The sequence below is a fragment of the Cynoglossus semilaevis genome, chromosome 8, assembly GCF_000523025.1.
Source record: "Cynoglossus semilaevis isolate Cse_v1.0 chromosome 8, Cse_v1.0, whole genome shotgun sequence".
Classification (NCBI taxonomy): domain Eukaryota; kingdom Metazoa; phylum Chordata; class Actinopteri; order Pleuronectiformes; family Cynoglossidae; genus Cynoglossus; species Cynoglossus semilaevis.
This window is the reverse complement of record NC_024314.1, coordinates 3,294,970-3,306,890: the sequence shown is the minus strand read 5'-3', so window position 1 is coordinate 3,306,890 and position 11,921 is coordinate 3,294,970. Positions and strand designations below refer to the sequence as shown.

The following is an 11,921-nucleotide window of genomic DNA, read 5'->3' as shown; positions in this document are numbered from 1 at the left end:
CCAGCATTTTCTTCATGAACATTTTGATCAAAATAAATGTCCTAGACCTAGTAAGATATGCGTTGGCCGAAAGGCTACATTCAAATACGCGCATTTGTACGAAGTCTCAACTGTCCTGTCTCCTCTTCCGTGTGTCACCCTCAGGAGCGCAATGCTGAAAGTGCCATCGAGGCTCTTAAGGAGTACGAGCCTGAGATGGGCAAGGTTTACCGTTCTGACAGAAAGCGTGTTCAGATGATCAAGGCCAGAGAAATCGTCCCTGGAGACATTGTGGAGGTGTCCGGTAAGGGGACAACCTGTTCAGATTGAGGGGATTTGTTGTTTGATTGTTTTCTGAAAACAAAAAAAAAAACAAAAAAATGACATTAGGTTCAAGACATATGGGCATGAAAAAGGGCTGACGGCACAGCCCTCGTGTCTTTTTAAGGCAACATGAGTAACGCGGGCCCGGGGTAGCACTGCTGTGAAACATGCTGACTGAAGGAAAACACGGTCCCAAATATAAATACCCTCCACCAGCACCTGCCGTACCGCTTCTTGCCTCCCTGCCACCGCATTCATTTGACAGAGTACATCTGTTGCTCAACGGCTCTCCCCTTCACCCTCCTAGCCCCCCCCGACCCCCCTCGCACGCCCTCACCCCCTGCACTGCCACCTATGGCTCATACGTGTCACTTTTAACTTAACGCCTACAATGAAGGTCATAAAATAATGCATGTGAACACTTGTCTTATTTGTTCAATATTAGCATTTTAATTTGAATTATTATTGTTTTTGAATTCTCCTTAGTTTACTACACAATTTCAAAACATCGCTTTTGAACATTTGTAACAATAAAGGCATGATGTTTCCATTTGACAGACAGAAAAAAAAAAATGTTGATATCTCAATTTTTTAAAAAACTTTTTTTTTTAACTGTTCATTTACGTGGTGTTTTCCTTTCCCTCTTGATTCCCACAGTTGGTGACAAAGTCCCCGCTGACATCAGGATTGTTTCCATCAAGTCCACCACCCTGCGTGTTGACCAGTCCATCCTTACTGGTAGGGGGTCAAACTTGCGTCTTCTCACACTGTCTGTCCCTAAGTCTCAACCATCTTAAGCCGCAGCTTTGAGATGATTGTGCGTTGTCTTTGTTTCAGGTGAGTCCGTGAGTGTGATCAAGCACAATGAGGCCGTCCCCGACCTCAGAGCTGTGAACCAGGACAAGAAGAACATGCTGTTCTCTGTGAGTCCCTTTCTGGCCTATGGAGATGGGAATGTTAGAGGATTTGATTGTGTATAGCGTTGTGTGGAGTAGACAAACAGTTGTTCTTTCAGTGAGAATTCAACTCCTTCCCCCCACCGTTCTCCACCAGGGCACCAACATCGCTGCAGGTAAGGCCATCGGTGTTGCTGTGGCCACCGGAGTCGCTACCGAGATTGGCAAGATCCGTGACCAGATGGCCGCTACCGAACAAGAGAAGACTCCTCTGCAGGCCAAGCTCGACGAGTTTGGCGAGCAGCTGTCCAAGGTCATCTCCCTGATCTGTGTTGCCGTCTGGGCCATCAACATCGGCCACTTCAATGACCCCGTCCACGGTGGCTCATGGATTCGCGGTGCCGTCTACTACTTCAAGATCGCCGTCGCTCTGGCCGTGGCCGCCATCCCCGAGGGTGAGCGGCGCAAAATGTGTAAACACACAAAGTGGTTTCCGACTGCGTTACGTCACGCTCACGGTTCCTCTCTCTCTGATGTTCCTCAGGTCTGCCCGCTGTCATCACCACCTGCCTGGCCCTGGGTACTCGTCGTATGGCCAAGAAGAACGCCATTGTCAGAAGCCTGCCCTCTGTGGAGACCCTGGGCTGCACCTCCGTCATCTGCTCTGACAAAACCGGTACCCTCACCACCAACCAGATGTGTGTGACCAAGGTGGGTGTTTGTTTTTTGTTTTTTGTTTTTTTTTTTTTCACGAGGAGCCACTTGTTTACAACCTTCGTCTGGAAGCCTCGACTTCCTAAAACTGCTTTCGTTCTCTTTTCACAGATGTTTGTTGTCAAGGACGTTGATGGCGACCACGTTGAGCTTGATGCTTTTGACATCTCCGGATCCAAGTACACCCCCGAGGGCGAGGTGTAAGTTAATCCGATCGTCTTAAAAGTGTCTCTGTGCTTGAGCCAGAGCCGCGTCGTTTGAATGTGCAAAACACACGATCCGCTTTCTTTCTTCTCTAATTTTTTCAATTTCCCCCTCTCTCTGTCATTCAGCTCCCAGGGAGGAGCCAAGACCAACTGCAGTGCCTACGACGGACTCGTTGAGCTGGCCACCATCTGCGCCCTGTGCAATGACTCCTCTCTGGACTACAACGAGGTAAATTGACCAAGTGTGTTTTCCTTAAAAACTGTTTTTTGAGTCACTGCAGGTTAACTGAGTGGCGCTTTGGCCCAGAGGCAATGTCTCTGTCATTGGTGTGGAACCCCAGGGTTCACCTCCTGGGCAAGTTCGAATCCCAGTTAGGGCAGTTAATACCTTCCAGTGGACTCACCACCTGCAGGAAGGTTTGGGGGGTTGGTACGGTGCAGTGTGATTTGGGTGGCGACTGCTGCCCCCGTGACCCGGTAACGGATAAGCGGATGAAAATGGATGGATGGATGGAGGTTAACTGACGCGGTCCGTCCTCTCTCTCTCTCTTTCCCCTCTCCAGTCCAAGAAGATCTATGAGAAGGTCGGTGAGGCCACTGAGACCGCTCTGTGCTGCCTGGTGGAGAAGATGAATGTGTTCAACACCAACGTGAAGAACCTGTCCAGAATTGAGAGAGCCAATACCTGCTGTGCTGTAAGTCTGGACCAATAATCACTTCCTTTGATTTCATTCACAAATATAGATTCGATCAACACTGCACCGCGGCACTTAAAGAAACATGCTCCAAGTAGTAAATGCGACTTTGTGACGAGGCGACCACCTCTCTGACAGTGTCCTTTTCTCTCTCTCTCCCGACAGGTCATCAAACAGCTCATGAGGAAGAACTTCACTCTGGAGTTCTCTCGTGACAGGAAGTCCATGTCCGTGTACTGCACACCCTCTAAGGGAGACGGTGGCGCCAAGATGTTTGTCAAGGTCGGTCCTGATCGTTTGTCAGGTCACACGTGCGTGCTCTCTGACTGGGCCGTTATTCAACATATCGCTTGCTCTTTACAGGGTGCCCCCGAGGGTGTGATTGACAGGTGCGCATATGTGCGTGTGGGCACCACCCGCATCCCACTGACCAACGCCATCAAGGAGAAAATCATGGCTGTGATCAGGGACTGGGGTACCGGCCGCGACACCCTGCGTTGTCTGGCCCTGGCCACCCGTGACTCCCCGCTGAAGCCCGCCGAGATGAACCTTGAAGACTCAACCAAGTTCGGTGATTATGAGGTGACGTGAACGCAACGTGTTGGTGTTGACGTTGACGTTTCAGAGGAGGTTTGGCTGCGACTTTGACTTCATGTGTGTGTGTGTGGGTGTGTGATTTGCCGTTCCTCAGACTGACCTGACCTTCGTTGGCTGCGTGGGTATGCTGGATCCCCCTCGTAAGGAGGTCACTGGCTCCATTGAGCTGTGCAGAGAAGCCGGAATCCGCGTCATCATGATCACCGGTGGGCATCACAATTTCTTTTGAAGGCCAAGAAAAAAAAAAAAAAAAAAAAACAACCAAAAATCAACATTGACAAAAACTATTTTTCACCCATTTAGGCGACAACAAGGGAACTGCCATTGCTATCTGCCGTCGTATTGGCATCTTCACTGAGGATGAGGATGTGTCCGGAAAAGCCTACACTGGACGTGAGTTCGACGACCTGCCCCTTCACGAACAGGCCGAGGCCGTGCGCCGGGCTTGCTGCTTTGCCCGTGTGGAGCCAGCTCACAAGTCCAAGATTGTGGAGTACCTGCAGGGTTTCGATGACATTACTGCTATGGTGAGGGTTTGTTTGAAAAGAAAACCGGACCCGACCTGCTGGTATTGACCGTACAGCTCACCTTCCACTCCCTGTTCTTTCCAGACTGGTGATGGTGTGAACGATGCCCCTGCCCTGAAGAAGGCCGAGATCGGCATCGCCATGGGCTCTGGCACTGCCGTTGCCAAGTCTGCCTCTGAGATGGTCCTGGCTGACGACAACTTCTCTTCCATTGTGGCTGCCGTTGAGGAGGGCAGAGCTATCTACAACAACATGAAGCAGTTCATCCGCTACCTCATCTCCTCCAACGTCGGTGAGGTCGTCTGGTGAGTGGCCCGGATGTCAACGCCACCTTTCTGTTTTCTTTCTGGCTATCTCTTACTCCTTTTACCATTTTTCTTTCTTTCTTCTTCTTCTCCAATCCTTTAGTATCTTCCTGACTGCTGCCCTGGGTCTGCCCGAGGCTCTGATCCCCGTCCAGCTGCTGTGGGTCAACCTGGTGACTGACGGTCTGCCTGCTACTGCTCTGGGCTTCAACCCCCCTGACCTTGACATCATGGGCAAGCCCCCACGTTCCCCCAAGGAGCCTCTGATCTCTGGCTGGCTGTTCTTCAGATACATGGCTATTGGTGGTAAGTGCTTTCAGGCTGATGTAACACCGATCTGCACACGAATTCATGCTGTTGCTGAGAAGAGGCAAAAATCCAAACACCGTGCCCTGTGAGTGCGTGTTGTTCAGACACGTGATTATCAGAAAAAAAAGGGCAATATGTGGAATGTGGTTATAACAAAAACATTGATAAAAAACTCTGTTTTTATCAATTTGGTTTTTTTTGTTTTTTTTCAGATTCTATCAACAGTTAGCTTAAATCACAATTGCTAAAGACATTTATTCATATATTTTTGAATTTGGTCTTGTCCTCCCTAAGCTGCCGTAGAAACATAAGTATGAATATATAAAAACATATAAAAAAACATATACCTTTGTTTTATTCACTAAAAGAATAAAACGTTTGATAGAGTAAAATGTCCAGTGTATACATTTTCTGCCAAGAACGAAAAACATATAAAAAAACATATACCTTTATTTTATTCACTAAAAGAATAAAAAATGTGCAGTGTATACATCTTCTGCCAAGAACATTAATCTTTTTTTTTTTAAAAAAACAGGATACGTTGGTGCCGCCACTGTTGCTGGCGCTGCTTGGTGGTTCATGTACGATGTCACCGGTCCTCAGGTCACATATTACCAGCTGGTGCGTAAATATTCTTCATTTTATTTTTTTGTCATTTAAAAGTCACAGATGCCTTGTAACGTCTCCTCTTCTCTGTGCAGTCCCACTTCATGCAGTGCCATGATGAGAACGAGGACTTTGCTGGCCTGGAATGTGAGATCTTTGAGGCTTCCGCTCCCATGACCATGGCCTTGTCTGTGCTGGTCACCATTGAGATGTGCAATGCCCTCAACAGGTAATACGAATAGTTGTTCCACCACTTGTATCGGGGGTCATTGTCATCAGGCTTGTCTAAGTTTTTGGGCGATAGTTGGATACTAGGAAATGAAGTTGGTGATTTTTAAAATAAAAAGGGATGGAGCTGGAGGAGGCCGTTATAAAGATGGGGGAGATTTTTGTTTTTTAGCGATCGAATGTTGTTTTTTTTTTACCTTATCCTTTGTGCTTCTCTTTAAAGCTTGTCAGAGAACCAGTCTCTGATCCGTATGCCCCCATGGAGCAACTTCTGGCTGCTTTCTGCCATGACCCTTTCCATGTCTCTGCACTTCTTGATCATCTATGTTGACCCCCTGCCCGTAAGTCTTCAAAATGTTTCCATTTTTTTTTTTGTTGACGACCTAACACGTACTTCGTTCTGGGTGTACGCCATTGTTAGTGTCTGCGTCCGTCTACGGTCCAGCTGCCGTGTCTGTAGATTTGCCATAGAACTGACTCCGACTCTTTGGTCCTCTAGATGATCTTCAAGTTGACCCACTTGAACACAGAACAATGGATGGTGGTCCTGAAACTTTCCTTCCCTGTCATTCTCATTGATGAGGTGCTGAAGTTTGTGGCCCGCAACTACGTTGAGAGTAAGTTTGCTTCGCGTCGTCGTGCATCATTCACTGACGCGTCAGAAGCTCGATGACTGATCGACATGCTTGAATTATGATGAGTCTTCCGCACATTCCTTCGATGCTTAACACCTTCTTATTTCTACCTTTTTTTTAATTCATCACAACGTAACAAACCCTTCATTTCGCCTTCACTTCACCTTAACTCCGTCATTCCTCGATCGGGAACAGGTCTATTCGCGCCTGTTCACCCTGCCTGCTGTTCTGTTCATTCATTTCTAATTCACTTAACCCCTTCTTCCTTCCAGAGTAAATTGGGTCAGCCCACCACCAAATAGCCTGTAACTAAATCAAGGTATTCACTGTGTAGCTGTAGTCTCTCTGTGTGTGTGATGTTGATTTCTGGTCTCCAGCGATGTCCATGCGTTCTCCTGTAGCGCTCTGGGGTGTCTATACTACTAAACTACTACTAAACCGTGATTTATTTAACACAATTAAAAAAAAAAAAAAAAAAAAAAAAAAAAAAAAAGATACCGAGAAGTTTCTAAGATACTCCTGGAGTGCAGCTGCCGTCAGTCAGTTGTCTGTCACCTCTTCCCTTCCTTTTAAACTCCCTGTTTGTCGTTTAACTCTTTGTCTGCCTCAGCACCTGAAGTGTCGCTGCAGCCTCTCTGCTAAATAGTTCCTGTCCTGTACTTGTTCAAGGCCTATTTTTGTTCTGCTCTTATTGTACACATTTAGGCATTCGGTGCAGACTTTAATGTCGATGTAGCACACTGTGCTGTTGTAGCTATTGTGTTGTTCATGTTTGTGGTTACGGTACGCGTGTGGTGCATGTGCAGTCAATCAGCCACGAGAAACATCTCTGGAAAAAGATTGAAAAACAACAATATATACCAAAAAGCCATAGGACTAGTGTGTCTAAAACTGATTATAATTATTGTCAGGTATTGTTTATTTTGACAAAATACATACATACGCACAGTATAAAATGAGTGATGAAATGTTAAGTGTTATTTTCATTTTTTTTTTATTTAGCAATAATTTCCTATGTCTTATACCACCCCTTGGGGTTTTGACCAAATTTAAAGAGCTATGCTGCTTTTCTTTGGATGCTAACAGTTGCTAGCATCATTACCATGGTGTTAAGGCCATAGTCTGTTTCAACTGTTGCTATTGGATGATTATTATTAATTATAATCTAACAATGATAACTGCCAATAATAATAATAATAATAATAATAATAAATAGCATTATCATCATTATTATTATTACTATTATTATTATTGGTTTATTCTGCCAGGTTTATTTTCATTGAAAAATAATGGCACCAAAACATTTTAGATTTTTTTTTTTTTTTTTCCCCACAATTCAAGCCGACTATTTCATCTTCAACCCTTTCCATCCACTGGGCCTTGTGCATTTCAGCTCTTTTTGTCACGTTGTTTTAAATGTAACACACTGATTGCATTGATGAGCTCACATATGCCTAATTGTTTTTTTTTTCCCCCTCTTCTCTATTCAGGAGGCGTAGAAATAAAATAGAGATGTAGAAGAAGTCCGTAAAGGTCGAGGAGAGAGAGAGAGAGAGAGGAAGATCACAGCCCAAGAGGGGAGCCGTTGTGAGCCAACCAATAAAAGAGAGAAGAAACACAGGAAAACATTTAAAAAAAACTATAAAACTTGTCAAAAATCATCTATATTAAAGTAGCCACTATATATATATATATAAGGAGAGTTAATTGAAGAAGGGAAGTATCCGTACTGATGAAAGTATAAAGATATTTTAGATTTTATTCTAAGAAATAACATATGTATTAAAGGTGACTTTTTTTTTCTTTTTTTTTTTTGTTAAAGTTGGATATTTTCAGCTGTTGTGTTTTTGTGTCCATTTTCTTATCATTGATTTTCCAGCTCATTTCTGTTCTTCTAGTCTTTGTTGCTCGTTGTGTGTGGTGCAGCTTCGGTTGCACACTTCTTACTTCAGAACACCTGTCAGCGCTCTCTGTAGGCTTAACGCAGTCAATGGACTTCTGGGGGTCTCATGACATCATATGGGCATGTCCACTCAGTTTCAACACTTTTGGTCTTATACATTGTTTACACAATAAGCTGCAATAAAGTAATGATTATGAACTCGTGTACTTTCTGCTTTTTGGAATGCATTTAATTGACTTCTCTACACAAACACTGACCGGCCGTCCTCTTCGCGATCTTCGGTGATTACAATACTCAGCACGTGTACACATTGTTTATTTCGCTGCACTCGGACCTGTCCTGAGTTTGAGAGCTTAATGCGACATCGCTGGTTAAATGAGGCTCCTGAAAGGGATGTGAACGTCCTTCATTTGCTTCTCGTAGTCCTCGTCAAACATCTTTAATTGCTCGGGCGTAAAATAGTTTTTCCAATCTCCTACTTCACCTACAAAGAAGAAAATATGTTAGTGATTTTTTTTTTTATAGAGGCTACATACAAAATAAGAGCACAACTCCTGAAAAATATGCTTAGGACGAAATGAGTACAAGTATCAGGTCTGAAAAATGATTTGATTTTCTTCCACTTCAATCCTTGTCAGGGTTGCACACTGAGACACTGAGACTTGATGAGCAGATCAGAGACAGGACAGTTAAGGCGGACACAGTTAAGGCGGAGCAGTGTCAGTGGAGATAAAGTCAGAGAGGTAGGAGGTGGAAATGTCGAATATATCGAAAAAAATTACGTTGGAGATGGAGTTGGATGTTGTGGAAGAGAACAAGGAAATTGATTGTGATTGAATATATATATATATATATATATATTTCACTAATGTAAAAAATGTACCACACGAGCAATTGGATAAACAATATATATATATATTATAAAATTACAATACATATATATGAAATATACATAAATATATGTATGCATTTTTATATTATTTTATATATATCTTTATATATGTGTGTATATTTCGTATATATGTATTATATATATTTATATATTTACTAAGATTTTAGATTATATGTATTATATATTTATATATATTTTAGATTCTTTTTTTTATCCAATTGCTCGTGTGGTACATTAAAACCAAAAATGAAGAATTCAGTATGGGGGGGCGCCACTGTGCTGTATTATCAAGTAGAGAGAACTGGCACACCCTTGAGAGCAGCTAAGAATCATGGGAGTAGAAGAGTGAGGCACCTTTTCTCATGAAGGGAGAGATGGACATGTCGAAGACTTCTGGTGGCACACACGAGTAGTTGGCCATCGGGTTGTCCTTCATGTTCTTAAAAGATGTGAGCTCCACAATTCTGTCGATGACCTCATCCGACACAGACAAGTCCAAGTACTGCATGATTGTCCTCACTACACGTGCCGGATTCTAGGGTGAAGACGGAGATACGGGTGAAGCTTGTGACTTAAAAAACATTCTTCATCACAGCACAGTGGCCCAGTGGGTCAGACAGATGTTTAACATGTGGTATCACAGTCAAAACAAGAGCCCAATTGACAACAGCAGCAGCAGCACAGTCACATGAGGCCTGTGTGCCTGAGGTTACGTGAAGCAGCAGGGGGCAAAAACCCCAAATCTGCTGCGGGCTGTGGAACTGTGGAATCATCGTTCAGTTCTAGTAAGTTTCAGTAAGTGAGAGAATGAGCTTCTAAAAAAGGGGAATACACCTAAAATACTGTTTAACCATGAAAAAAAAAAAATAGATCACTGTAAAAGCGAGAGGCTTCAACTTTGAAAAAAATCGTCAATAGTTCGTATTGATACTGTCAACATCCAATGGCTTGCTTGAGGTTAGAGATATCATTGGGTTCTTTGGTGTAGACCAGGGATTTTTCACGGTGGGTTTCCGAGTTGACACTAGGGGGCGCATGAGATCAAATTAAATAAATAAATAAATAAATGCGAGCTACATATGCCTGTGTTAAATGTGTGTTTTCTTCTTTGGGGCACGATTAAACATGGTGCCTTAATAAGAAAGTTAGTTGCGTTTTTTTTTTTTTTTTTTTTAATGTGCAGGAAATTGTTGGTATTTAGAAGGGGGTGCACAGCCAATGAAAATTTGGGAACCGCTGGTTGTAGTCTGTAGACTTGTTTAGAAGGCTTGTGATGTACGAACAACTGGTATTCGAAGGTATCGATGGGAGACCTAAGATTATTTATAGATCCAATTGACCAGTGTTTGTAAGTGATTTTGAATCATTTTGGACTCGCAAGTTTTACACTCGTGAAGGTTTCAGATAATGATAAAATGAGGGGCGGGGTTCACTGCTGGCACCAAAAAAAAAGCTTTCAAATGGACACTTAGAGTCAGGCTGTTGTCACAAAAACAAATATTCTTTTAATACTTTTGATCAATTCAGAGTTTTTAGCTAACTTAATTCTTCATCTGAATGTCTTTGTACTCGGGAGAAATTAGCTAATTTCTCAGTTTTAAACTTTGAATACATCATCAGGTCAGTGGATCATTAACTACTGGACCTAGAAAGATACTGTGCTATAATACCTTTTTGACAATAGAAACTATTCTGTCAGGCCCCCCCCAGACGGGCCCACCCCACTATTTGAGAAGTAGTGCCTCACTGTAATGTAGTTCAATCAACTGTTGTCCTCACCTCTTTCATGTCCTCATAGAAGAGATAAAGAATGTTCCTCTTCTCTCTCTCGACCCAGTAACCTTTCACGTGATCATACCAGGAGCCCCAGCCCACTGCAAAACACCATCAGTCAATGAGACACCGTCATAAAGCTGTGCTTATCTAGCTGTGTTTAGAGGTAATACTACTCTGCACTTACTCGTGCTCGGCAGTTCAAGCGATTATAAAAAAAAAAAAAAAAAAAAAAGTCTTTCACGTGATTAACTGCTTATCTAGCTGTGTTTAGAGGTAATACTACTCTGCACTTACTCGTGCTCGGCAGTTCAAGCGATTATAAAAAAAAAAAAGGAAAAAAAAAGTCTTTCACGTGATTAACCTCCACCTTGCCCTTTCTTGTTACAATTCTTTACCAGCACCCAAAAATCAAAGTATTTTTCTCTGATGAATTAAAGTTTGCTTTACATTACCATCTAAAATATCGCCGTATTCATGCATTTATATAGGGTGATTATTTATCTATCCATCTATCCATCCATCCATCTATCCATCCATCTATCCATCTATCCATCCATCTATCATCCATCCATCTATCTATCCATCCATCCATCTATCTATCTATCTATCCATCCATCCATCTATCTATCTATCTATCAATCAATCAATCTATCAATCAATCAATCAATCTATCAATCAATCAATCAATCTATCAATCAATCAATCTATCTATCTATCTATCTATCTACAGTTTTCTGGGTCAATAATGTGATTTCTTGTCAGTCAGAAAAAAAAAAGAAGAAAAAAACATAACTACTGCTTTAGTAGTAAAAGAATAAATTTATACAGCCAATCATAAAGTGCTGCCTTAAATCTCACTCTCAAAAGAGGCATGCGTGAGAACAGCAAAGAGATATCCATCATAATCTTGTACGGCACTCTTTATACACTCTTCTTTTCCTTTCGGCTTTGTCCCTTTTTTCAGGGGTTTCTACAGCGAATCTTTGATTTCCATCTCTCCCTGTTCTCTGCATCTTCTACTCTGACTCCAACTATCTGCATGTCCTCCCTCACTGCATCCATATATCTCCTCTTTGTCTCCTACCTGCTAGCTCCATCTCTAACATTCTTCTACCAATGTATCCACTGTCCCTCCTCTGCACATGTCCAAACCATCTCAATCTGGCTTCTCTAGCTTTTTCTCCAAACCTTCCTGTCTGTGTTGTCCCTCTAATGACCTCATTCCTGATCCTGTCCATTCTTGTCACTCCTAAAGACAATCTTAGCATCTTTAACTCTGCCACCTCCAGCTGCTCCTCCTGTCTTCTGCCTATTGCTACTGTCTCTAAA

General features: G+C 42.9%; 2 protein-coding genes and 1 long non-coding RNA gene across 6 annotated transcripts in view; 2 read left to right on the top strand and 1 right to left on the bottom strand.

Moving 5' to 3' along the window:
* Nucleotides 1-7,660, top strand: part of atp2a1l (ATPase sarcoplasmic/endoplasmic reticulum Ca2+ transporting 1, like) — an 11,150-nt gene extending 3,490 nt beyond the window's left edge. For 2 of the 4 annotated variants that reach the window (XM_008314015.3, XM_008314014.2), the window contains exons 5-23: nt 145-283; nt 961-1,041; nt 1,141-1,226; nt 1,357-1,654; nt 1,744-1,910; nt 2,025-2,113; nt 2,246-2,348; nt 2,683-2,814; nt 2,980-3,096; nt 3,178-3,396; nt 3,506-3,617; nt 3,715-3,938; nt 4,023-4,243; nt 4,347-4,549; nt 5,088-5,173; nt 5,254-5,387; nt 5,610-5,727; nt 5,886-6,003; nt 7,512-7,660. In XM_008314015.3, the coding sequence (XP_008312237.2) occupies nt 145-283; nt 961-1,041; nt 1,141-1,226; nt 1,357-1,654; nt 1,744-1,910; nt 2,025-2,113; nt 2,246-2,348; nt 2,683-2,814; nt 2,980-3,096; nt 3,178-3,396; nt 3,506-3,617; nt 3,715-3,938; nt 4,023-4,243; nt 4,347-4,549; nt 5,088-5,173; nt 5,254-5,387; nt 5,610-5,727; nt 5,886-6,003; nt 7,512-7,531 (2,667 nt within the window). In that variant the 3' untranslated portion in view covers nt 7,532-7,660. Of the gene's footprint in view, nt 1-144; nt 284-960; nt 1,042-1,140; nt 1,227-1,356; nt 1,655-1,743; nt 1,911-2,024; nt 2,114-2,245; nt 2,349-2,682; nt 2,815-2,979; nt 3,397-3,505; nt 3,618-3,714; nt 3,939-4,022; nt 4,244-4,346; nt 4,550-5,087; nt 5,174-5,253; nt 5,388-5,609; nt 5,728-5,885; nt 6,004-6,293; nt 6,341-7,511 lie in introns of all 4 variants that reach the window. The other 2 variants (XM_008314013.2, XM_008314012.2) reach the window with 2 other exon arrangements.
* sult1st6 (sulfotransferase family 1, cytosolic sulfotransferase 6) overlaps nt 7,494-11,921 on the bottom strand; it is an 8,814-nt gene continuing 4,386 nt past the window's right edge. The window contains exons 5-7 of the mRNA XM_008314016.3: nt 10,596-10,690; nt 9,171-9,351; nt 7,494-8,408 (exon numbers count right to left, since the gene is read on the bottom strand). Of these exons, the coding sequence (XP_008312238.1) occupies nt 8,296-8,408; nt 9,171-9,351; nt 10,596-10,690 (389 nt within the window). The 3' untranslated portion in view covers nt 7,494-8,295. The remainder of the gene's footprint in view (nt 8,409-9,170; nt 9,352-10,595; nt 10,691-11,921) is intronic.
* LOC112487306 (uncharacterized) lies at nt 10,681-10,915 on the top strand. Its single transcript, XR_003050279.1, has 2 exons — nt 10,681-10,755; nt 10,866-10,915. It is a non-coding gene; the product is annotated as an uncharacterized LOC112487306 (long non-coding RNA).